The 26,535-nt window shown below is 45.7% G+C and overlaps 1 protein-coding gene across 4 annotated transcripts in view; it reads left to right on the top strand.

Annotated features, from left to right (window-relative positions):
* The window catches only part of GRHL1 (grainyhead like transcription factor 1), a 47,208-nt gene that overhangs the window by 9,887 nt on the left and 10,786 nt on the right, over nucleotides 1-26,535 (top strand). For all 4 annotated transcript variants that reach the window (XM_038132046.1, XM_038132048.1, XM_038132047.1 and 1 more), the window contains exons 3-10: nucleotides 2,840-2,910; nucleotides 4,407-4,797; nucleotides 5,537-5,613; nucleotides 6,430-6,586; nucleotides 7,041-7,152; nucleotides 8,108-8,202; nucleotides 20,431-20,589; nucleotides 26,022-26,109. In XM_038132046.1, coding sequence (XP_037987974.1) covers nucleotides 2,840-2,910; nucleotides 4,407-4,797; nucleotides 5,537-5,613; nucleotides 6,430-6,586; nucleotides 7,041-7,152; nucleotides 8,108-8,202; nucleotides 20,431-20,589; nucleotides 26,022-26,109 — 1,150 coding nt within the window. The remainder of the gene's footprint in view (nucleotides 1-2,839; nucleotides 2,911-4,406; nucleotides 4,798-5,536; nucleotides 5,614-6,429; nucleotides 6,587-7,040; nucleotides 7,153-8,107; nucleotides 8,203-20,430; nucleotides 20,590-26,021; nucleotides 26,110-26,535) is intronic.

Genomic DNA, 26,535 nt, shown 5'->3' with positions numbered 1-26,535 from the left:
AGCAGAGCTCGTGTTCCACCTGTGGAAAAGGTGTTGTTTGCTAGAGGATTTTACAGAAGCTGTGAACAGATCACAAGGACTTTAAACAGCGTGGGTTTTTAATTGAAAAGAACCTATGTCTCTCTTTCTGAAAATTTGTTTGATTTTTAGCTCTGTAAAATAAGATCCCCTAGATCTTGGTGTAAAAGTTAAGTAGCACTTCACTACTTTTCAACTTGAGTAGCACTTTTGCTGTTGACCCCAGGTTCTGCGAGAGGCAATGCGTTATAGAAACAGTCATTAAGAGTGACACTTTAGGACCATATCCTGTCTGAATATAAATGTACATGGAGAAAGAAACTCCTTTTACTCACATGATCCCTATTCTGGTGGACCTTTGACTTTTGCTGGGGCTTTGTTGTGTTACTTTAGGCTCAGCTGATACTAAGATACAGTTACAGGTTTTTGGTGGTATGTGGGGCTGAAGTGTCCACCTGAAAGAGTTGCTGTCTGCATCCCTGTAACCCTCAGTGAGCTTCAACTGCTGTAATCTGTTAATCCCTTGATAGCAGCGATTGTCTTCCCCGGTGTTCATGGTCTTCTCGGAGGCCTGTGCCTTCCTAGATGCTCGCAGCTGAACTGAGCAGTCAGAGAACATTCTGCTCTGCATGGGGTGCATTTTGCTGAGTTTTGTTTCCTGAATATCGAAAGTATAAGCTGTGGAGTTATCTCTAGCCAGGTCAGTGGAGACCAGCAGGCATTTCCAGGCAGGGAGGGGTCCTGCTTGTGTTGAGACGCCTGTGTTATGGTGGCCTGGCTCACCGGGTGGAGATGCCTGTTTTTTCTTTGCTGAGCATGCAGTAAGGCCAGGAGGCTGACTTGGCTCTCCTGCCTGGCACTTTGTCTTGTGTCTTTTAAGAGTAATGAGTGCAGTTGCCAGCCTCAGTTATGTTCTTCAAGCACTGGAAGAGATTGCCTGGTGCAGACAAAACCCTTGTCTGCCCTTTTAAGAGTTGAATATGTCTTACATACTGAAATATTCTTGTAATGCTTAATATGGAGATTAACACTTCACACACACATGACAAAATGCCACAGACTCACTGATGTGGATGTTATTCAGCTAGTTTTGTGAGAAAACTGCCTTTCTGCTTTGTGCTTGTGCTTACTATGCTTTTGGAAAAAAAAAACCCAAACAACAACATGCTTTCATGAGAACAATTTTAATCCACAAGATCAATTTTGATTTCTAAACCTGTAGATTACAAAAAGAATGTTGATGTTGATCCGTCATGCTTGGCAAAGCAGAAGGGATTTGCTGTACATTAATGCCTAATTCAGGGTTTCCTCTTATGTTTGGGTATCAGTGGGTGTACAGAAAAAATTGGTCGAAGAACAGGTAGGCTGCACACTCAGGTAAAGCAGAATGGCTGGAGGTTGAAAGATTTATTGAGGGCTGTTATGGAGTAATGTTATAGAGGGATGACGTTGAGGCATTTCTCACACGCCCCCTCTGCATATTTAAGGCAGCTGATGAGATCACCTTCCTATAAAAAAACAAAACCGTAAAACCAAAAAACTTTTATTTCCTTCCATTTACCTACTGAGTTTGCTCAACTGTGGTTAATAAGGCCTTATAGGAAACAAATTTTGGATAAAAATTCTTTCAGGAGTATTGGCCAATGCAGCTTGGAAAACTCTTCTTTTTTGGTGGCTAGTTAGTGTTGGCCTCCCAGCAGTCTCCATCTAGAGGTTCTCCAAATTTTGCCGGTTACTGTGGGAAATCAAACAGTTCTGGTGTTTCTGGGGATTCCAGGTTATGTGTAAGAATGAGGACATAGTTTTCAGTTGGGGCTGTGTAGAGAAGAATGCTGTTGGTGCTGGTGTGCCCTCAGCCTTCGCCTTTGCACTGAAGTGGTTCCCCACCCTGGACGCAGGCTGGCAGATAGAGGCAGGATCTGAACAGGCTTTGGTGAAGGAGAGTGGTGGGAGTTCACTCCTCTGTACATACACCAGAAGATGTTTGCTTTGCTCATTCAGGAGGCATGATGAGGGTGACAAAAGTCCTAGGCCTTACGTGTGGGTTGGTAGGAGAGCTTGTGTGGACTTGCAGTGTGGCTGAGGGGACCTGAGCACCACAGGCTTGTGCCAGCAGCTGCAAGAGCTGTTTGGGCTGCTGGTTTTGTGCTCCATGCAAGGAACTGAGCCACCACAGCTCCAAGAGTTCACCTTCTCCTGTGTGCCTTGGCCTTGCAGTGCAGCCAGGAAAATGGCACGTGTGTGGGCAAGGTGACTTGTTTGATTGATGTTGTGTTTTCAGGGCAAATCATGTCTGTGGCATAAAATACAAAAAGCAATACTGAGCTGTCTTAAATCCAGAATGCTGGTTGCATTTTGTTTATGAAAGGTTTAATATAGTTTTGGCCAGTGTGTTTTGTGTGGCCATGCACAAATATGAGCTGTAGTATCTCAATATGTTTATTGGACATGGTGCTCCCCAAATTCCCTGATCAGAGGAGAAAGGAGAGCCTCAACTGGTCTTAGAGGGAATGGCCTAGAGAGCACGTGTCCTTGGGGAAGTGGCTGTAGAACAGCATCCTTTCACAAGCTTTGAGCTCATCCAGCAAGCTGAACTCTGCCAGCCTGCAGAGGAGAGAACCTGCACTGCCAGCAAACCTTGGGGAATCCCTTGGTCCTGCTCACACAGGTGACTGAGTTGGCTACATAGAGATCCATGGGGCATCTCCTGGGCTTGGCCTGGCATCCAAAGCAAGGCTTCCTTAATTTGACCAAATTTTAAGGAGCTAATTTTTTTGTATGGGAGGAAGAATTGCATTATAGTATGTCTTAAATTTCTCAGGTTCCAAGGGAGAGGAGATCTTCAACAGCCAAGCCTGAGGTAGAACATCCTGAACAAGACCATAGTAAAAGGTATTATTTTTTATTACTGCTTCTCTGTTTCCTCCCTTCCCTCCTCGACCATCAAAGCTGCTGAAGGAAAGTAACTTGCTGCACTGTGGTGATGAGCTGGAAGAGAGAAATTGTTAGCTTTTACTCTGTGCCTCAGATTCCTGTGTCGCCCCAGGAACTGGATGGGGATTGAACCATGGTGTGGAGAACTGAGGCTCAAACTGCTGCTCAATGCCATCTATCTGCTTTTGGTGTGCTGATGTCATATAGTCAGCCTAGCAAAAGCTGCTCTCTGACATTAGGTGCCCTGGTAGCAGAGGCATCCCCCGAAGCTGCAGTCACTGGTGACACTTTTCATTTTTCATGCAGCTACTTCAGTTGCTCTCTGCTGATTTTTGTTCTCAGGTACCAGCAGCATTGCTGTCATGCATGGGCCAGTTGGGAAGCTCTTCAAAGTGATGTTGATTTGGTTTTGTATTGTCTGGGGACTTCCTTTGTATCCTCTGGAACTTGTATCTCACTTCCCCTCCCTGCCTTCCCTCTCTTGTGCCTCCCAAGCAGATTATACTGATTAGGTGAATATAACAAATGGGAGGTTCACTCAAGTCAGTTTCCACTCCTACCATCCTCTTCCTTTGGACAGACTAGAATGCTTTAAGGACCTGAGGTGAGGCTTTGTGGTCTGGCTGAGCTGATTGAGTGACTTGTTGTTGAGAAGAGCAGGCTGGTTCCCAGCCATGTGTTCCCACTGCTCCTCTTGAACCAGATTGGGTCTCACACTGATCCGTCACCAAACAGGAAAAGAAAAGGTGGCTAGTTTTCTGCCAGCCAGGCAAGCTGAAGTGGCTCACCAAGGAGGCAGGGGAATGTCTGAATTGGTGTAAAGGAGGGGGCAGGACCACTTGGTGGGGAGGGAGAAAGAGAGGGCAGGCTGACTTAGTGATTACTAGCTATGAGGTCAGCTCAGCCACAGATCTCAGTGTTGTCCTGGCAGAAATGAGTGTGGTGGGGTGGAGAGTGGCAAGTTATGCAAACCACTCCCAGGAGTCTTGGTGCGGATTTTCTGGGGGGTTGTGCATGAAACAAGGGGTGTAATTTCCCTATTAGTGCTTCCCGGGTGGTGCACAGTCCTGGGGCAGAGGAGCAGCAACCTTGCTGTCAGTCCTTCTCCCTCTGCCAAAGAGCAGCTTTGTGGAGCCTGTGTGTGCCAGTGTGTGGTGGGAAGTGTTTAGTTTTGGTCTGCTCTTTTCCAGGCAGTGAGGATCTGGGCTGTGAACCCTCACCCTTTGCTCCAGGGTAATTACGCTCCAAGGTGGGATGATTAACAGTGGGAGAGGAGTTATGGGGTTTTTTTAATGAGTTTCTCAGCTTTTCAAGTTAGGATTGAGCTGTTGTGCACAAGCAGGAGAGTTTGTGTCAGCTGTCCTTGTCTGAAAGGTTGAAAAGCTTTTCTAGCTCTTGTTTAATGAGAAAATAAGCTGTATAATTTATGCCTGATTTCTTTTTGCCCTTTTAAGGAACAGCATCCCAAACGTGACAGAACAGTCGCTCATTTCTGCTGGAGAAAACAGGGTCCAGGTTCTGAAAAATGTGCCTTTCAATATTGTACTTCCACACACCCCCCAGATGGGCATGGACAAGCGAGGCCACCTCACGACCCCTGACACGACGGTCACCGTTTCGATTGCCACGATGCCCACGCATTCCATCAAAACGGAGACGCAGCCCCACGGCTTTGCCGTGGGCATCCCACCGAGCGTGTACCACCCCGAGCCGCCCGAGCGCGTGGTGGTCTTCGACAGGAACCTCAATCCCGACCAGTTCAACTCCAACACCCAGCCTCAGAACTCCCAGAGGCGAACACCAGACTCCACCTTCTCGGAGACTTTTAAGGAGGGTGTGCAAGAGGTACCGGGAGAGGCAGCTGCTCTGTGTGTGTGTGTGTGTGTCTTGATTTCGATGGAGAGATCCAGTTACATGAGCCAGAAATCTGTCCAGTGGCTTAGAAATAGAAGGCTTTCCCAGAAAAGTGCATAATTAGAACTTAGTAAATAAAACCTTCACAACATGAAATCATTATCAAAAGTGAATGACTAATCTGACAGAGGCTTTGGCTTGCAGAGTGTGGAAATAGTTATCTCGATCCGTAGAGCCAGGTTTTGCAAGAGTTCGGCACTCTGTGGTGCCTTTGCAGGTACCAAAGTGAAGTGACTGTATGTAAGTTTCCTTACTGCCAGTTTCTAGGTGTGGTGTGTGTCCATAGAAAACAGTTGGATTATGTAGGGCCCTTGAGTGAGAAAATCTGTGGGTTTTGTTTTATGATACCAACTGAAAATAGCAGTGTAACCATCTTTTGATTTTTAAGCCAAACCATAAGGAGCTGTGTAGCTATGCCCTTTGAGATTTGGGAAAGCATTAAAATTTTGCCTTAAGCTGACTTGGAAGGCTTATGAGATGTTGTGCTTAGTTGACACCCAAAATTTTGGATTAAAACGCTGTTCAGGTGTCCTGTTTGTTAAATAAAAAACAAAAATCATGTGTTATCTGGTGAACAATTTGCCTGGCAGAAGTTCTGTGGTAAGGAGTATCTATTTAATGTTGACTTTTCTTTTTGCTGCAGTGTTAATTGTTGTTTTGTCTACTCCAGGTTTTCTTTCCTACTGAACTGAACCTCCGAATGGCCAACATGAATTCAGAAGATTATGTTTTTGACAGCATTTCTGGGTAATGATTTAAGGCTTTCATTTGCCCATATCCTCCTATTCTCTTAGTTGTCCATGGGCAAGCAGTACAACTAATGCCAATTTGCACCGAGTCACAGTTGGATTTTGAAGGGCCCTCTGGATCTCAGACCCACAATTATGTCTGCTTATTTGAATTTTACAGTTGAAAATTGTAGCTGTAAAGATACAACTGTATCTTTAAAGAAAACAAATACTTTAAGGAAAACTACCTGGAGGACTGGAAATACCACCCATCTTCAGTTATGGTCCTTGCACCAAATCTGTATCCCACGGGAAGGGGCAGTACTGTCTGGGAATGGTCTGGGAGTTTGCTTCCAACTGTGCCCCCCTCCCTGGTGTGCTTGTCTTGCTCTCAATCTGCTGGAAATCTACAGCAAAAACAGGAGAAATAAAACTCAACTGAACTCCAGAGGAGGGGAGCAACTTGTTTGATAGTTGCAGTTGAGCAAGAGGGCAATGGCCACTGAGTAGTTTATTAGCTTGTGAATTTAATTAAATTGCTAATAGATACTTTTCTGTTGGTTGAGGGCAGCTTGCTGCTCTCAGCCTGAATAGGGACCTTCCAGTCTTGCCTGCTGATGTGTCTTAGGATTTAGCTTGCCAAGAACTTCTCTTAAATGTTCATTCATGAAGGAAATGGTTGAAAAAGGGGCTCATCCTGTTTTCCAACTTCTTTGCCTGTTGATGGCTTAATGAGTCAGCTAACGACTTTGGAATTTCTCCAAATTAAATGTGGAACGTTTAATCAGCTTTCCAGGAAAATGCCTTAGCAATCACTACCCTCTTCACTCTATAGGAATAACTTTGAATACACTCTGGAAGCCTCCAAGTCCCTCCGACAGAAGCCTGGGGACAGCACAATGACTTACCTGAATAAAGGTCAATTCTACCCAATCACGCTGAAAGAAGTCAGCAGCACTGAAGGAATCCATCACCCCATCAGTAAAGTCCGAGTGAGTGGCAGCACTTGTGGTTTCTTGGGAAGGAGGGTGTGCACGATGGTAACCTTAAAGTGCAGCAATCTAGACCAGAGCATCAGCACAAAGGCCAGCTTAGCTGTGCTCTTACGTCAGTGTTCGTTCCTTTGCTGTCCACCTACTGCCAGGCCAACCCATCCTGGCTCAGACTGTTAAGAAGTGGTGTCAGCACTTGTGTAAAGGTGATGCAACAGCTGGAATGAGATCCTTGAATTCTAGTTGGTAGAGCAGTTCTGCTCATCTCTGTTTATGACCCAGAAAGTGCTGTTGTCTGCCTTCCTGTTTGGCCATGGTGTGCCAGGTATACTGTAGTGCCTCAAGTGGAAAAGCCTAAAGCTCCAAATCAAATGTACTCTCTGACCTTTTCTCTATTTCTCTTTCATGTTTTTGTTTGGTTTTTTTTTTTTAATCTTTCCCTCTCTCCTTTCAGAGTGTCATTATGGTTGTGTTTGCTGAGGACAAAACAAGGGAAGATCAGCTCAGGCACTGGAAATACTGGCACTCAAGACAGCACACAGCCAAACAAAGATGCATTGACATAGGTAAGGAACACTCTCGTTGTTGATGTCAAACTTAAGACCTAATTCCTTGGCAAGGTTCCGTTTTCTGCTAAGCTTTGTTATTTTAAGGAACTTCTGGATCCCTCTCTCTGCCCTCCATAGCTTTGCTGAAAGCCTAGAGATGGTTTGGGATTGGAGCTAATGCTGTAGTTTTTAGAACTCATTAGAGAAGCTGATTTTTTTGAGCAGTTCGATTGGTGGGGTTTAGGGTTTTGTATTGGGAAATCCAACAGTCCCCTCCAGACAACAGGTTTTCTTAGAATATCCTGGTGCTTGTACCTAAGTCACAGCTTGTAGTCCCAGTGGCTGTCCTAAATATTGTGTTTCTTCAAAGGACAAGATCCTTGTAGAAATACCTCAAGACTAATGATCCTCCTTCCCACAGCTTTGCTCACAACTCGTCTTTAATACATGTAAAAAAAGAAAACACTGCAAATTTCCACTTGCCTCCAGACAAGGCTGGGGCTGGCTGGGTTCCAGCCTTCTCTGGCTGAAGGCTGGGCTGTACTCCTCGTCCCTTCCTTCTGTGAATCAAAGCAGGGATTAATCACTTGGCACTTAAAGCAGACGCGCATGCAAATCCTTGTTTGTTATTGAAGGAGTTTTATTGAGAGCTTATGTCCTTGCCATACCAGGGTAGAGTTTCCCGCACATAGCACAGAACACCTCATATTTGGGATTTGCCTTTGTCACTGGAGTTTCTAGTTGAGAATTTTTCCAAGTCCCATTTTGCTCCTTCCTCCTGTTTGTTGAGGGCTTCTTGTGTGTGAGAACCATTTCCAGCATCTTTAAAGATCCATTCCTAAGGTACAGTTCAGCTTTTTTTTTTGCCCCCAAGGGGCTGCTGAAGAGTTACAGGTTTCTGGCTGCTTCATGTGATTAAGGACTCGGGTAATATCTCTTCTTCCTCTCCCTCATGAACCCTTCTGTCTAACAGCTGACTACAAGGAGAGCTTCAACACCATCAGCAACATCGAGGAGATCGCATACAATGCCATATCCTTCACCTGGGACATCAACGAGGAAGCAAAGGTATGTGACCACGATTGTATTTCCTGTCCTTTTAGCAGATTCAGGGGCTGGGGGAAGGGAAGGGTGTGTGGCCTACCTGGTGATTAGCGTGTAACAAGTTTGTTTACGCTCTTACATTAGGCAAAACCTTCTGGCTATTTCTTAAGAGGGTTTGCATGTGCAACTGGGAGAGCTTTGCAACTGCTTTAGGGTTCTTGGCAGGAGCGCCTGCCTGAGAGACAAGTACTGACAGAAGGAAGCACGGAGCGCTTCCCGAGCAGATGAGGTGGCGCGAGAGGTGTGAGGGAGCGTAGCCGGGCTTGGCACCGAGCGCGGCCTCCCGGGAGAGGCGGGGGAGCTGCAGGGGAGCTGAGGCTCCAGCCGTGGGCTTGCCTTCCACCAAACAGGGAGCAGCTGCGGCCTCTGAGCTCCCAAAGCACGCCTTGCTTAAACCGCAGATCCCAACACCCAGTGACCTATTTCAAACTAGAACAGCCTCCTGGTGAACTCTGGTTTGATCTTTCCTCAGAACTGCGGGTGCTTTTGTAGGTTTGTAGGTACAGGAAGCTTCCCTAGCTAGTAGCTAACTGCAGGTGTTTGAGCCACTTTGGCTTCTGGAAAAGGCTTGTGTATCTTCCAGGTTCAAGGAAGCAGGTCAAAGCGTGGAGCCAACTCCGTTCTAAAGGCATTTCTCACTGGTTAGTTGCTGGAGTCAAAGTGAAGGAATTTTCTTTTTGAGAATTTCATTACTGCTTGGGTTTTCTTTAAAAATTGGGAATGGTTTCAGTTCATTTTTGGAGACTGGCTGTTTCCTTGGCAGTACTAGTAAGTGGTACTAGCAAGCAATACCAGTAGTCACCAGCATCATGGGGAAAAACACTGATGGCTCAGAGTGCCATGTCTAGGGAGAGTCTGGCTTGGGGGAACCTGGGAACTCTCAGCAAAGTACACAGCTTCTTCTCTGGAGCTGTGTGTGCTCCTGCTCTGCAGGAGGAGCAAGGGCTGCTGTCACTGCGCAGAGCTTGCTGTCACCCCAAACTGCTCGCTGTCCTGCACAAGGGCTGTGGAGAAAACGTTGTATGGGGACTGCTGTTAGGTTTCAGCTCTCTGGGGGAAGTTTGGGATGCTTAGCAGACAGCAGTGAGGAGCTGTGTGTGTGCCGCTGCTGAAAGTGCTGCTTTGCAATGTGTGGGACATTACTTTTGAGGCTGGTGTTGGGTGCCCGGATTCCCTTTTCACCAGATTTGGCTGCAGTCAGGTTGAGAGGGTTGGCAGGGAGGGCCTTATCTGCTGGAGGATGCGAAAAGGCTGACATGATTTCTAAAACATAAAGCACCTCACTTTGTGAACAACCAGAAGAGCTTTCAAAAGGAGTCAGCAAGTATTATCCTGCTGCCATAGCCAGTCAAACATTTAACGTAGTCGGTGTCTACGAGGTATGCAAAGGCTTAGGATTTGCACACAGGGGTGGATCATGCAGACAGAACAATGCAAGTCCTCAAGGAGCTGGAAGCACTTTCTGCATCTGCCTCTCTGCTGGCTGAGCCACTCTGCAGCAGCAGGGATGGATGGGCCATTAACTCAGGAGCAGGGCTCACAGCTGGTGCTGAGAACTTTGTGGCTGCCCCAAGGAAAGCCATCCCTTCCTACCAGGTGGCTCTTGCCAAGTTACTCTACAGGCCCCTGAATCAATAGTTTGTCTATCATGAAATTGCCAATAGCATCTTGAAAAGATCTAAGGACCCTCATGGTGATATTTCACCTCAGGGCTGAACTTCATGGGATGAAGTGTGGGGAGCTGTGAGAAAGACTTTTTTAGCTACAGAGGCAAATTTGCCTCCAGATTCACAGTCTTTGTGTGTGAGAGTCTTGGTTTACATGAACTTTCAGAGGGGACTGTTGATACCACATGCGCAAGCCTTGACTCTTAGGATCAGAATCATATTAAGAAAAAATTACCCTTGATTTCAGTATTTCAAGAATTGTCATTTTTAGCAAGGGCTCCATGTGCTTAAATATCTGTTTAACTTCATTTTTTCCCTGAGTGGATGTGTTTTTTCAGTGACTGAATTTCTCACCATAAGAACTGCAGTTCTTTCTCTACTTCTGTGATCTTATCAGGAGATGTCTGAGCCAATTTCAACAATTTTTATTGCATGGTTCATTTACCTTGTATGCTCTTGCTCTCTCTTTTCCTTTCCCTCCCTTCCCCCCAACCCCTAACAGCAGTCTTAAAGTATATGAAGAAAGCAAGGAATAGATAGAGCTCAGTTTCTGATGTTACAGAAATTCCTTCACAGTAATAAATACAGTGTTTATATTTAATAACAGCAGAAGTGCTGCATAGACAGTATGTTTAAGCAGCCAGCAAGCCTTGATCATTAGAAATTTGCTTCCTGAGCCCTGGAGTTACCTGGACCAGAGCCAGGTGATTCTTCTGGGCTTGCTGCTTCTCCCGTTTCCCTCTTGCTTTTGCTTCCAGTTTGCTGTGGAAATGATTTGATCCTGTGCAGCCATGCCAAATGGGAGGTGATGAGGCTCTGTGTCTGGGCTTTCTGATGTAGTTACTCATTTGGACACGCAAGGTGTGTGTCAGATTTAAGGCAGAAATAGCATATTATCACAAGGAGTTGCCCTTAGCAGCTCTGGGACCATGTACTTACCTCCTTGTGGGATGTACAGGAATATTGCACCTCTGCCACTGTGTCTGTTCAGGAGAGTGTCACCTGCCTGAGAGTGCTTTGCCAGTGCCCTTGGGGCCACTAAGGGGGTTTAGTAAACTGCACCTTTCTGGTGAAGAAACACTCTTTTCATGCAAGTCACATGCTCCTTCAGTAGAAAGGAAAATTGTGTGGATTTCACAGCTGTGGATTTGTGGGATGGAAAAAGGATGTTTGAGATGCCCTCAGTAAGAAGTATTTCCCGTTTCCCCATTGCATTGTGCTGGGAGAGAGGAGAGCAAGGCCAGGGCTCTGGTCACTGGACACGTTGGACAGGCCTGGCTCTGCACGGCTGGAATTGTCCCACAGCCGCCTGCATTGCTGTGCTGTTCGTGAGCCCTTGGGTGTAGAAACCAGGGGTATTTCATGCATGACAGACACTGCCCACTCTGGGACCAGATCATGTCCACGGATTTCAGAGCAAACGTGCTTCTCTCTGGCAGCTCCTCTCTGCCCTCTTCTGTTGTTTTGGGACATCACAGGAGCTGCTGGAAGCAGCTGCTTCACAGCAGAGGCTGGTTTAAGTATTCCGTGACCTTTGCAAGAGTGTGTTCAAGCTGGAAAAGGACCCAGGATCCAAAGCCTCCTTGCTCTGAGACAGTGAAGGAAACGAGGGGTGGGGAGGAAGGCCAGACTTCGAAAGAGGCAACCTGCCCTGAAGTGGTATTGTCGGGATTTGAAGGATAGTGAGATCAGGATTAGAAAGATTGTCAGGAGACACTGCAGAGTGGGGAAGCAGTCATTCAGGTGGGCTTTCAGATGTCTGTATTAGAGGTGAGGTCTGATCCCATCACCTGCCAGAGCAGGGCAAGGGAATAGTTGAATGGGGAGACAGTCATTGTGAGCAGAAAAGGGAAGAGGGTGGACTAGAAAATTAGTTGATGAACTGGTGGGTTGTTGAATGGGGTATTTAAGAAAGCCAGTGTAGCTACTCAATCAGGAGCCATCCTGCTGGAGTGGAAGCATGATCCAGTGAGTCTGATGAGCTGTGTAGCTGAGTTACCCTGAGGCTCGTGGAGACTTCAAACAGTTTCCCACCCCATGATGGATGTCTGCCGTGGGCAGACAGTCAAGGTGGGGTTCTTCTCCTGCAAAGAAGCTTTTAGATGTCTGAACACAAGCTCGTCATCTTTTGTGTCTATGACTTCATTAGGGACAGGGTGTCTAGAGCTGGGACGCAGCTTTCTCTAGAGGTATCTGCCTCTTCTTGTTGACACAATAGGCTTGGCTGTCTTTGAAATGTAGGGATGTTAGAAGTAGGGATTAGGAATCCTTGCAGCCCTTTTTGTCTTTGTCCCCCATATCAGTCAGAATAAATGGTTGTAGTTTCAGGTCGTGAGTTTTTGAGGCTAGGATCTATCTCTTCCCAGGTCTGTACAACATGCCAGGCTCTCCTTTTCTTGCTTGGAACCCAATAAAGGTCTTGTAATGAAGATTGCCACTATGTGTGCAGTTAAATGCACATTTCATACTGCTCTTCCTAATGTTGGCTGTTGTCCTGTTATCTCTGCTATGTTACCCGTTAGACTGTGAAGCAAATTCTGTCCCTTAACTCTGGCCTGGGGACATGGCCTGCTCTCAGGTCAGTGGCAGTTGAACAATCTGGACAGATTGGTTTCCCCAGGGTTAACTGGCTTTGCTGGATCCTGCTTTGCTCAAATCCTGTCTGAGCTCTTGCCCTGTGGAGTAGGAGGGTTGGGGCCTCTTGTCTGAACAGGGTGAATTGTTGTCTGCACAGTGACTGCAAGAGCCTCCCTGCCTGTTTCTGTAGCTCTGACAGGGCAGGGATCCTGCCCTTGTGCTGGGCACCCCTTCTGTGCTTCCCAGTGGGCCCCTTCTGAAAAGCAGCACTGCTTCCAGCAGCTCCCAGAGAAGGGCCCCCGTGGAGGTCTGTGGTCTGGCTTGCTATAGGCTGGGTAATGGGACTGTAGCCAAAAATGATGTCACTGCACATTAAGGGTTCTATTGTCCTCCTACTCCTTCTCTCCCAAAAAAAAAAAAAAAAAGGTCATTGTTAGCCAGGTGCTGTGTGAAAAAACTCTTTCTACTAAAAGGGAATACATGGACAGAGTGTAACAAGCATTTTGAGCTCAAGAATATCATGACAGAGCTTTTTGCTGCCTTTCACCAAAGGGAAGATGCTGTAGTGTCTCTTAATTGATGCCCTGACTGACAGAGCAATTAAACAGTACTTTTTTATTACTCTTTTTTTTTGTCCAAGAAGAGTGGAATGGTCCTAATATGATGGTAATTTGCATCTAATTTGGGACAGCCTTTTGAAATAGAAAATCAGGCAATAAGGGTGGTCTTCTTGGCAGATCCTCCCATGTGTTGGCAAGATTATTTTGTTTAGAGGAGTTCAGTTTTTGGAGAGGGTGGATCTCTTGCTACAACTTGAAGTGAGGCTGGGTGGTACACTACTGATTTATTTTAAGAGCTTATTCTAAAATAATCCTCCCTTGGTGTTCACTATGGGAAGAATTTAAACTTTTTTGATTGATGAATATTGCATCCATTTATATGGATGCCATTGTAATGAAGCAGCAGTCATATGCCTCATTAAAGAAGGTGTTGCCACCTTCAGCAGCATTGAGGAGGTACAGGTTTGACTAGTTGGAAATGAAACTATGAAATGTGATGAGTCAAACATACTTAAAGGAAAGAGATTGGTGTGAAGCCAAGGCTGCAGACCACAAATACTTTGAGGCAGGTACACACAGCCTTTGGAGAAGTGACATAGGAAAGTCATAGCAAGTATTGCTTACCTGCCTCTTAACACTGACCTCTCCCTACTCCGTCTTGGGTTTTCTGGAAAACAAGCATATGCCACCCTTGATTTTCAGCATTGCCAACTAGAAGCAAGTTTTCAACCCAGTATTTTATCTGAACTTCGTGTCCCAAGCCTCTGCCATTGCCTGGCCTTCCAAGTAGGAGCTCACAGGGTGTTTCCCAAAGCTGAAAGGAAAATCTCTTGACATTAGCTTTTCTATAGAGAAAAGTAGGAGATGATTTTTTGTTTTTCTTTTCCCTTTTCTCTATTACTTTTTTGTCTGATGGCAACTCTTTCTTTTCAGCCATCTTTTGTGCCTTTATAGACTGAATTCTCTGTTTTGTTGTTGTGTTTCAGCTTTTGTCATTGTTTTTGGAGACTTGTGTTCTCGATGTGGGTGGGTGCGTTAGGGTTTTTTGGTGGGGTTTTTTTGGTTGTTTATTTGTTGTTTGGGGGTTTTTTTCTACACGTTTCACTGTTTTTGCCAAACTGCTGTTTTTACTTTCTTTCCAACCAACCTAACAAACCTGGCCTAGCAGCTTTATCTTATCAAAGCATGGGGTGGGAGGAAGCATCAGTAGGACTGGGAACCATTATCCCTATGTTTCCCAGGTGTTGTGAGCAGAGACATTCCTATATTTCCTTGCCTCGGAACAGGTTGGAATAACAATCAGCATTGCTCTTTGTGAGCAGGAATATGTATTTTCCTTTCATTACCATTCCTTTTTGTTTTGTTGGTGGAGTAAACTTGCTAGGAGGATGTTCTTTATCTGGAGGTGGATCGTATTTCCCACTTGTCATTCCTTGACTCGGTGTGGGACCCATGATGGCCTCTGTGTAAGTCACCCAAATTGGGATTGGTAGGTTTGAATGCAAACTCACTCTCCTGGGCTGCAAGCAGGATGGTGCTGGGTCTGCCTGAGTGGAGCCGGAGCGGATGCAGCCCTATCACCCATCTGCCAGACAAGCCTTTTTTGGAGCATCCGATCCCAAAGGCAGGAGGCGGCTCAGGAGCCCACAGGTGCATGAATTGCCCAATTTTTTTATCTCTTTCCTGGCTCATCTCCTGCTGATGCAAAACCTGTGGTGCGTGTGGGAGGTGAAGAAACGAATGTGAGAGCAGTAAGATTAGCCACCTCTCAGGTGATCTGACCAAAGTGTGGGTTTGGGGTTTTTTTTCTTTTAAATACAGAAGAGTCTTCCCAGCGTTGCTTTCTTAGGACATGCCTTCGTGGATGTGTGCAGGCAGACCTGTGCTTGCCCTGCCTGCACTCGAAGCTGCTTGGCTCTCACCCAGAGCCAATCCTGGAAGCCACGTAGCTCCACTGGCACAAGGTAGTGCCCAGGTTGACAGCTCTGCCTCTCAGAAGGGCTTGGAACTCTGCTGGTGTACTTCATAAGGCTTTTGGACAGGAGATGTTTTGCATCCAACCAGCTTGCGGCATAGAGGAAACATATGGGGACAAATCTTTAGAAAATACTCTGGGTTTTTTTTCTCTTTGCTGTTTCTATTTGTCCAAGCCTTTAGAGAAATCATATGATTTCAGCTATCAGCATTGAAATTACAAACTTTGAGCTTCTGGTTAATTTTTCTTTATGGGAGGAGGATACACTGCCTCTGTGTCAGGAAAATGATCTCTAGATCCACTGGAATCCCTTTGCCTACTGTATTTTGGGCATAACATTGAAACTATTTAGCCAAGGCCAAGAAAAGCAGCTGCATTCCCTGGAAAGAAGCTCATTGCAGTTTAACTTGCCTCTGATTGTCGTGTTGTAGGCTGCAAACTCTGTATTCTGTACAAACACAGTCATCCAAGATCAAAAACATCCTGACAATTTTAAGGTGAATATAACATAGCCTGGAATGTCTCCTATGAAGACAGGCTGAAGAGTTGGGGTTGTACAGCCTGAAGAAGAGATGGCTGAAAGGACCTTAGAACACCTGCCAGTACCAAAAGGAGGCCTAAAAGAGTGCTGGAGGGGGACTTTTTACAGGGGCTTACAGTGATACAGAGCAAGGGTGAATGGCTTCAAACTGACAGATTCAGATTAGGTATTAGGAGGAAATTCTTCACTGTGAGGGGTGCTAAGTCACTACAACAGGCTGCCCAGAGAAGCTATGGATGCCTCGTTCCTGGAAGTGTTTTAGGGCCAGGTTGGATGGGATTTTGAGCCTTCTGGTCAGGTGAAATGTGTCTCTGCCCATAACATGGGAGGTTGGAGTAAACAATCTTAAACGTCCCTTCCAAGCCAAACTGTTCTGTGGTTAAAATGAGAGGCTTTTGTGTATTAGTGTGAGAACAGAGCTAAGGTTTTTACCTGAATTCTCAATAGAGAAAGAAATATCTAGTGGACTTGGATTGTTGAGTAATGTCTTCATCCTTTGGACACAGAAATATAAAGAATCATAAATAGGAGGAGATAATACCATGTACCTATCTTCTCTTGAAACGAAATAAATGTGGAGCAAGGTGATCAGCCTGGAAAAGTCCCAAGTCTGCCTGTGTAGGTCCTTATCCAGAAGGATGTACAGGACTTTGCAGGATAGTGTGACCCATGCCTGTGTTTGCTCTGACTGGTCAGAGTTCGTGGTGTGCTTACACAAGTTGCTCCCCATTGCCTGTGGCAGCCCCGTCTGCCATGGGTGAGAACCTGCACTGCTCCTTTCCAGCTGGGCAGATGAGCCTGCACAAGGTGACATTTCATCTAAAGCTGCTGCATATGTAGCCTTTGGACTCATCAGAATTGCTAGTGCTTTTTGTGTGACAGAAGAAGAGTACGGCGTCCAAGATAAACTGAGGAGAAGAGATCTGGGTATGCAAGCCTTCATTTAAAGAAGGCATCTTTCATCTCGCTGACAGAGAGGTTCCTGCAGCACTTTGATTGCCCTTTAATTATGTGTGTTTTTCCTGGTTTGTTTGAAAGGCAGATCTTGTTAAAAAAAGGTGCTGTGTGGAAAGAACTTGGCTGTCTCTGCTGCCCTTCCTTGAGGGCACACGGCAGAGCTGTCAGATTAATTTTTTTCCTGCATTATTAAAATGGAAGATTGTTTCTCGTGGATTTGAATGTAGGCACGGTGTGTTCCTCCCACCTTAGGTGAGGAGGGGCAGGAGGGGTCGGATGGTTAAAGCAGACAGAGAAGTCATGAGGTCTGACTTCTTCCCACGCTAACTTCCAGCATGATCCCAGAGGAGGTGCTTTAATCCTTCTCCCTGCAGTCTTTTGTTGTGTGCAGCTGGGCTGCCCCAAAGCCTGCAGGAAACCCAGCATGGTGCTGGGGAAAGGAGGCTCTAGAGCGCTGGGGTGAATGCCAGGTGTGGGAGGTTAGCAGCTTGTAGCAGCTCAGAGTTTTCATGCTGTTTGATTTTATCTGATATGCCACCATTGTGAAGCCATTTGCCTCAGTGAGTATCTCAGCTTTTTTTAAAAAGCATGGAAAAAAATCAACAATAAAATAAAGGGAATAAAGCCTGCCTTGGGTTAGAGAGAAAAGCCTGGCTATGTGATAGCCTAGATATATGTAGTCAAATATAGACTAGAGGCTCAACTGCCAAGCAAGCAAAATAACTCAAGAACAGGTTTCTAATCCCTTTACAAATCTCAGTTTTAAAGAAAATCTGCGTAACTTTTGAGGGCTTGACTCATGTGTGTAAGTGCCCAGGCTTGACAGTGCTCTATTTTTAAGTGCTGTCTTTATGTTGAATCTTGGGAGGTGAGATGAAAATGTTTTTTTTAAAAGTAACAACAAATCTTAATATAGCTGAGAATGCGGAACTGCCCTTAGAAAAATAGGTTGGACACATGAAAAGGAATCTTGCTCAGCAGGCTGAAGACGCAGAGCAACTTCTGCGGTTACGTTTTTCTTTCTTCTGGCAATTTTGGGGTGGGGATATAGCTGATGCAGTCACTTGGCCTTACATTTCATTTCTAATGTAAGTCAAATATTCCTGTACATTAAGAACCTGGCTAAAACTGTCTTAGCCCAAACTGGAAAAGCTGTTTGCTAAAATTCTGTTTTGTGAAGCTTGAGGCAACCTGGAGTTGCTCAAAAATAGGAGTTACAGGGTGGGTAGGGAGGAGTAGATGCTCCTTTTGAGCTGAAATGGTTTAGTACAAACGGGAGAAGACAGGCTGGCTCTCTGTTGCTTCAGAGACATGATTAGGTTTTAGTTGTCTTCTCCTGCCTAGAGTCCTGAAGATTTAAATGGCATGAAAATGAAGTCAGCTGCTTAAAGCCAAAGCTAATCAAATGAGGAGACTCTAAAGTAGGAGGATAATCTTTGACATCTGACAGGCAGTCCTAAATTCCCATGGGATACCTGTGCAGCTCTGCTGTAGTAACATGTGTTTGTTGTGCTGAGACCAACTCTTCCACCTTCGGCCCAGTGGGCTTTGTGTGGCTGGTAAGCCATAAAAACTGAAAACATGAAGTCTCAGAAGAGAAGTGACACCATGTGCTAGAGAGCTGCTGATGCTGCACACTGAGTCTTCTGGTGTCCAGTGGTGTGAAACTCATTTGTGGGATTTCACAGAAATTTCAAGACAGCGGTGGACCTGCTGATGTGGCTGCTTGGGCATGTTTTTCTTAAAGATTGTAGTCATTTTTTCATACAGAAATGAGTTGAGTGAATATTCAGTATAGGTAAATTTAAAATTTAAATTTAAAATGTAAAAATATGCAAACACCAGAGTTGAGGGTCTTTTAAAAAACAAAACCCCTGCTCAGGGAATGCAATTATTCAGGGTGTGCATACATCTGATTACCAAACTCCCAAACTGGTGAGAGCAGCTCTTCAAACTCCTTGAAGCTTTCCCCCGGGCTGTACTAGCACTGCAGGCAAAATGTCCTTGTAAAGGCAAAGGTAGCAAGAAGGGAAGCGGGGTGGATAAAAGCGGGCATCGCCATCCTTTGGGTTAGTCTGGGGAAGACTGCAAACAGCTTACTTTAAAATCATTTTCCTGACTGCAGTTTGTGATGTATTTAATGCTGTCACAAAAAGCTGTCTTGGAACAGCGTGGGTTTGGGATGCTGAGGCAGAGGCTGGAGGGTGAGCAGGCATTGAGCACTAGCTCACCTGTCATCCTGCACATGTTCCTGGCTTCAGTCCTGGCAGTGGTGTGGGTCAGGGGCTGGGGCTCTGCTGACGTGCTGTGCTGGCCTGGGTTGGGTGGTGTTTCACTCATTCCATGTCCCTTGGCACAGCAGGCCTTGGTGAGGACATGGGAATTGGGATCTCTGGGATGGTGTGTGCGCAGGAGGGAATATGGGGGCGGCTTGCTGAGCAACTGCACTGCCCTCTCGGGGCCCAGGGGCTGCAGGAAGCACCACGTGAATCCCCAATACTCAGGTTACTATGAGAGAAGTCCCTCACCTGCACTATTTTTCCTTCCTGTCTCAGCTTTTTATACAGCTATATTATACACGGCAGGGAAAAATCAGTGGTTATAAACTATCAGCAGATCAGGGTGTTGCATTTCCATCTCCCATCACTGTTAAAACTGGTAAGGGATGTTGCAGAACCCGTGCGAAGAGGACGTCGATAGGCAGCCCTTAGCAAAGCCAAAGCCTGTGTGAGCCTCTGCAGCTCCGGGAGGTGGCACCAGCTCGCTGCTCTAGTGGCGCTGGTGGAAGCACCACGTAAGGGAGCTGGGATGCTGCTCCTGCAAAATCTCTGGGAAGGTGCTTCTGGCTCCCAAGGCTTTGATTATTTTTTTTAAGCAGTGAATTCCCAACCTTTATTCTTCAGGCAGAGGAGAGAAGCCGTTGCAGGTCTTGGTGGCTCGTAAATTCCTGGTAATTAATCCTTACAGCTTCTGAGATGTGCCAGTAATGGGCATTGTGTCTGTAGAAAAGCCTGGCACACTGCAAGCCCATTATCTAGATACAAAGTACTCTGGTCGATCTGCTCATATCCACTTAAGGATATTTCTTTGTTCTGTTAAGCAGCATTGGACTTGTTCTCTGGTTGTGTGTGATTTGTGTTATTGAGAGGGTTTTTTGGTTGTTTTTTCAAGCAGTTATGAAAATGAAACCAGATATGTTCCAACATGCAATTAATTTTCCCTGTAATTAATGTTTTTGTAAGAATAATGGAAATGTTTCTCTTACCCTTTCCAACTGAATGTTAACAGGGTATTGAAGGTCTTACTAAGGAATATTCAAAGTAGTGTTCAACTTAGTGTAAAGCCCAGAAACCTTCACTGGAATAATGGTGCTATTTCTGTGTTTAAAGATTACATATTGCCTAATATTTTTTAAAAGCTTTTAATAGCTTTTTGAAAAAAGCCTCAACCAAGTACTTTCAAGCATAAGCTGTACTCATGTCAAACTCCTGGAAAGATTTAACTTACCCAGAGTAACATGAATTTTTTGGAACATGGTTGTGTTCTTACCAAGATGCTAATAAACGCTGAGCAGTGAGGATTGATTGTAGGAGCATCCCTTTTGCTAAAAGTTTGATGGTGACATTTGAAAGTTCTTGGGTGGAAAGATGGGTGGAGTCTTCCTAAAGTTTGGGGGGTCTGTTGAAATCTGTTTTGGACAAAGTGGCTTTGTCCCCTCCAGCGGCTTTTGTAAAGACTTAAGAATGTTATGTTGCTTCTTGGGGATTTTACCTGGTGTCTCAGAAGAAAGAAGGTGCTCCTTGTAGTGGCAGGGGCCAGCATTTGGGCCTCAGCACTCCCCGAGTATCCCTCGCTTAGTGGTCAGCCAGGAGTCCGTGTGTCACTGCTGACAGCTGCTGCTTTCCTCTTCTGCAGGTTTTCATTTCTGTGAACTGCCTCAGCACAGATTTTTCCTCTCAGAAGGGAGTTAAAGGCCTGCCCCTGAATCTTCAGATTGACACTTACAGCTACAATAACAGGAGTAACAAACCTGTGCACAGAGCCTACTGCCAAATTAAAGTCTTCTGCGACAAGGTAAGGTTGAATCAATGTGCCAGTGTCTGTTTTGGAATGGCTGCTCCACAGCTTAGCAGCTTTTTTTTTCCCCCCCACTAATTGTGTCACTTTCTATTTTGACTCACTGAAAAGTCCTGTCTGTGTTTAAAAAATTTCAACCCCTTCTACTTGGCTCATACATGTTATGATGACCTCAATTAAATTTGCTGCTCTCAGAATGCTGGAGTGCTAACTGATCCTGAGCATTGACTTTGGAGAAAGGTCAGTCAGTGGCATACTGACACTGGGAAGAGCCTTCAGCAGGAGAAATCATTGCCATTGACTGGAGCCAAGTGCAGGCTTGTCTTTTTGCCCAAGTTCTGTTTTGTTGGTCCTTTTAATTTCTTCACATTTTCATACTGCATTTGTTAGAAAAACCCCAAACCAATAACTTGCAGAGCTTGTGAACAAAAGGTGTACCACTGTGAGATACAGCAGCATAAAAAAGCCTATTTACAAGCCGGATGGGTGCTGTAATTTGACTGCTCTGCCTGATGAATTTAGCACACAGAATTAATGTCTATCCCAAAACCAGTATTCAACAAAAGCTGTAAAAGAAGCAGCAGAAGCTGAGCTGAAAGCAGCTGTAAAAGCTTAACTGAGTTTGCAAAAAAGGCAATTTCCCAATTTTCATAACCTATTCCTGCCTCAGCAGTCTTTTGAAGGTCCAAAGCAAGTCATGTATAATGTTACTATTTCCAGAGTGACCAAGATTCTAGGCCATGATAAATGCTTCCTGGACTTCCCCAGTCGTTTTGATTGCTGTGAACCATGTTGACTTCCTATTTTGCTGATAGCCTGCTTGATTTGGGCCTCTTATTCTTTGCATCCAGACTCCATCTTCATAGAGCAGATTCTTCCAGGTGATAGCTCAAATGCCTCTCTGTGCAGCTGCAGGGCTGAGGCAGGTCTGTAATCCCCCTCTCTGGTCCTGTGCTGGCTTTGCCAGTCTACTGTGTGGTCTTGCCTGGTGTTCCCTAGCACAGTGACACAAAGATTCATCTCATGCATCATTGTTCTGTCTCCACTTACCTCCCAAAATATACAGTGTCTGCTGTAGCATCCCATTAACTCACCCTGCTGGATTCTGCTGTCCATCTGGAGGCTTTTAAATGGGTCCCTCTGCATTCCTCACAGCTGGGAGAGCTCCTGTAGCTGCTCCTGTTGTGATACTTTCTGCAGAGAATTTACAGGGGCTTAGCAAAGGCTCTTCAGAGCCATCTTAAAGACTTGCCAGTAAGCCTAAGAGGCTTGGGTCTCATGAGATTTCTTCAGGCCTTTATTTTTCCTTCTTTTTATGTTTTCTTTTTCCTTTTTCAAGATGAGAGTGAAGCAACTGTATAATCTAATGTTTTTTCACCACAGTAATCTGGGAGTCCTGTGTGCTATCAACCTTTTTTCTCTACAATACAGAGAGGACAGACTTTTTACAGGGTAGGGGGGGATCTTTTACTCCTAAATTGTCTAATCAATTACTGACACAATGCTAAAATGACTGACAGGCTTGTGCCACTGCTAATAAGACAAATTGGTTGACAAAAAGGCAGGTGTGTAGCCAGCATATGGACTCCAATGGCTTCCTTCAAGCTATGGCAGAAATTTCAGCAATATAGTAATGCCAATGCATCTTTTATTTCCCTTTGGGACTTTGACTTCCTCTCCTGATTTATTCCTCCAGATACTTAACAAATTTTACCTGAATTAAAAGAGAAGAAGAAAGGAAGGAGAAATGTGAATCAAAATCAGAACAGGATAATAAAATACAAAATTGAATCTTAAAGTACATTCCTTTTACCCTTCCTTTCTTTTCAGGCTCAACTTCACTCCCTTGTTCCCTGCACTGCTGCAGGGGAATGGGGGCTGTGGTCAGTTCTTCACACATCTCTGATGCTCCTTCCTCCTCAGGGGGAGGACTCCTCACTCTTCCCTCGCTTCAGCATGGGGTGCCTCCCATGGGAGACAGTTTCCACAAACTTCTCCAACACGAGCCCTTCCCACAGGCTACAGTTCTTCACAAACAGCTTCAGCACGGGTCCCTTCCATGGGGTGCAGTTCTTCAGGAACAGGCTGCTCCTGTGTTGGTGTCCCACAGGGCCACAAGTTCTGCCTGCAAACCTGCTCCAGCTTGGGCTCCTTTCTCCATGAGGCCACAGGTCCTGCCAGAACCCTGCTCCAGCACAGACTTCCCACGGAATCACAGCCTCCTTTGGGTATCCACCTGCTCTGGTTTGGAGTCCTGCAGAGGCTGCAGGTGGATCTCTGCTCCCCCATGAAACCCCCATGGGCTGCAGGGGCACAGCTCCCTCACCATGGGCTGCACCATGGACTGCAGGGCAATCTCTGCTCCAGTGCCTGGCTTCCCCCTTCTGCACTGACCTTGGGATCTGTAGAGCTGTTTCTTTCACATATTCTCACTTTGCTCCTGGCTGTTGCTGCAGAACACTTTTTCTCTTTCTTGAATACATAAGCCCAGAGGCATTACATCCATTGCTGACGGGCCTTGACCATCTTAAGCTGACTGGCATTGGCTCTGTTGGGCATGAGGGAAGCTGCTTTTTGGAATAAACATCCCCTCAGAGAGTCCATACCTGTAGCCCCTGCATGCTGTCCTATCATACACAAACCCCATGTACTCATGGACCCCAATGCTGGCTGCTTGCTTCAGGCTCCTGAAAGAGCATTGGCATTTCAGAAGAAGCACCTATTTTCTGCCCTGTATCGAGCTGTATGTAATCAGCCAGCTGCTTTTGGATGTTTGTAGGACCATTGCTACTATAACATCCACACCTGTTACAGCCCTGAATGTGTTTGTCCTCACGTGACCACTCTCACCTGTAGAAGTTCTGTTACCCATGTTTTCTTCATGGAGGGCCAAGTCTGTAGTGTGGAGCTCTGTAGGAAAAAACACAAACCAGCAGGAAATGATGAAGTTGTGGCCACCTAACACAGATGACTGCTCTATTCCTTTGTCAAGGCTGTGCTTGCAGCACCTGGGATGTTTGCTTTTCATCTACTCCTGTGTGGTTCCAGGACAGTATGGGTATAATGGTGTCATCCTGTAGAATGTTATGGCATAAGCTTCCTTCAGGCTTGGCCCAGCAATATTTGGGCTGAGCAGGGATGAGGCTGACCTGTCCCAGAGAAAGACCTCCTCTATTCTGAATGGTACCTCAGCTATGCATCTACATGAGGAGAATTAAAAGCAAGGTTTCTCTGACTAGAGCTCGTGTTGCCCTCTGGGATCTGCTGTTACTCTGGTAGTGCTGGGCAGTGCTGTGGAAGGCTTTCATGGGATGGTAGGAACAAGTAAGTGAGATGCTGTTGGAAGGAAAGAGTCCGAGACTGTGGGGCGCTGATGTGAATGGGCAGCAGCATGGAGCTGCTCTTTCAGTTACGTGATCACAGAATGGTTTGGGTTGCAAAGCACCTTTAAAGGTCATCTAATCTAGATCTCTGCCATGGTCAGGGATACATTCCATTAGGCCAGCTTACTCAAAGCCCCATCCAACCTGGCCTTGAACACTTCCAGGGATGGGGCATCCACAGCTTCTCTGGCCAACCTGTTCCAATGCCTTTCTACCCTCATCAGAAAAAAATCTTCTTACGTCCAGTATAAAACTGTCCTCTTTCAGTTTGAAACCACTGCTCCCTGAGCTCTGCTGGCAGGGCAGAAAAGCCTGTTATCAAGACATAACTTTTTTTTTGTTTAATGTGGGTTTTGAGACATATTTACCTGGGCCTCAGTAGCCTACATCAAGTTGACTTTCAAGCAGGGATTGGGAGGGCAGAGGTTTTCTCAAAATCTGTGCTCTTAATGAATCAGCATGTTCTCCACAAGGAAGCAGATGCTGTTCTGTAGCACAGTGTTTGAGTAGCACAACTTTATTATTTCCACATGAAAGGTAAAAATCCGATGTGGAACCTAATCTAATCTTCCTGCTGTCAAGCTGAGATGTTGTGACTGCGCTGGACATAGAGGGGTTCAGGTCCAGCTGCGCTGAGGTTTAGGTGGGATGTCTTCACTGTAGTGGGCTATATCAGCTTTACTGGGTCAAGCAAAGCTGGCAATGCCTGTGTCTTCCTGTGTAATTTTTTCACTTTTTCACTGCAGCTGCCTGAAGCTGCTTTTTTCCCCGCTCGTTGTGTGGAAGAAAAGATGATACGTGTTAATGTGTATCAAATATCTTGGCTAATTTTCCTTTGTATTGCTGGTGCAGATAAGCCCGGTGCTACCAGCAGGCATAGGCAGCCTGGCATCTACAGAGCATTGATTTACTGGGAAGTGAGGAGGACTGTTCCCCTTCTCCCATGCACCGTTAGGAAGCTATTCCCACCCCACGGCCACAGGAGTTTTGACACCTCATTTGCTGTAACTAATCAAGTCTTCCTCCAGTACCAGCAAGGATTGGGTGTGTTTTGGCAGCTTTGAAGGAGAGGGAATGAGAAATCCTGGCTTGGTGAGGCCAGGTAACTATTACCTTTTGCCCTGCTTTGCAGGAGGGCATTGGGAGACAGGCAGAACTTGTGTATACCAGTTTTGCTGACCTGGTGGTAGCACAAGGACTGAGTGTTGGGGATCTCCTGTGGGCTTATCACTTCATGCAGCTGGCAATGTGACATCCCTGACTTAACCCACAGTCACATGTGAGGTCTGGGCAGAGCTGGAGGAATGAACACTATTCCAAAACTTCTTTCTTCCTTTTCTTTCTTCATCCTATCTGTCTGCACCTTGCAGAAAACATGGCAATATGGCACTGTCCCCTCTGCTGCTTGGTTTGGAAGGCCAGGAACAGTGCAGGCATGAACCCAGTTAGGCACTCTGGATTCCACCATGGCCTGGCCCTGATAAAAAGAGATGAAATAATCCCTGCTTTAAAGCAGTGCATGTCTTCAGCTTGAGCTTAGTGAAGGCTGGTGCAGCTGCTGCAGGCTCTGTGTGAAATGTGCAGGGGGTATCTTGCACTTGGTGATCCAAATGTGGTGTGACTTTAATGACAATCAAGGGATCACCCAAACTGGGGGAACCTGCAGTTGTTTTTATTGTTTTAAACACTTCAACTATACTTTTATCTAACGCTTTATACAATCCTTATAGATGCGGGTATCTTTTGTTACCATATCTCAATCTGACTTGAAAGAAAAGCAAGTGTTTGCATCTTGGATATGGTTGTTGGATTTCATTAGATGATAGGACTCAAAAGGAAGCAGATCTCAAAGTTAACACACTCTGGCAAACCTGCAGCTCGGGTACTGTGGAACTGACCTCCACAAACATAGCTCTGGAAGAATTGGTGTTCCTGCCTCTGCAGCTGAATAAACCTCAAAAAATTAAAAATACCTTCTCTTTCTCTCTCTCCCCCCGTCTTCTTCTTCACTCCCCCATTGCTTCCCTTTAATCTCTTGTCTGACAGGGAGCAGAGAGGAAGATCAGGGATGAAGAGCGAAAGCAAAGCAAAAGAAAAGGCAAGTGCACTGATCCCAGCTCTCAGCTGAATGCCTGTAAGTAGAACTTATTCCATCAGTATTTTAAATGTTGGACTTAATTTTGGCTACAAATAGCTTGTGCAGTAGAACTCTCAAGTCAATTTTATCCTCTGTGGACCACTGCTTGTTTTAAGCGGTTCCTTATGGAACAGTCATTATGTTTTGCAACACACTGGGTCATTTAGGGTTTCATTCTGTATAGATCTTTCTGTCCAAGACATGGTCCTGCTGTGTATTCAGTCAGGATGGGTTGTAGCAGTTGAAGTGGTGAGGTGAGGTGGGATTTTTGGGCTGGAGCCCCTCCCAATCCAAGTGGCAGTGAGACTGATCAGCTCCAAATATTTTCAGCTTGATCGTAAACTTAGCTTTTTACTTACATTAAAAATGTTTTTGCAATTTGTCAGCAAGGCCGTGGCAGCCTTGAGGCTGAGCCTCCAGCCT

Source organism: Motacilla alba, chromosome 3 (genome assembly GCF_015832195.1).
Source record: "Motacilla alba alba isolate MOTALB_02 chromosome 3, Motacilla_alba_V1.0_pri, whole genome shotgun sequence".
Lineage (NCBI taxonomy): Eukaryota > Metazoa > Chordata > Aves > Passeriformes > Motacillidae > Motacilla > Motacilla alba.
The sequence above is the reverse complement of the archived record's forward strand: the minus strand, read 5'-3'. Positions and strand labels throughout refer to the sequence as shown.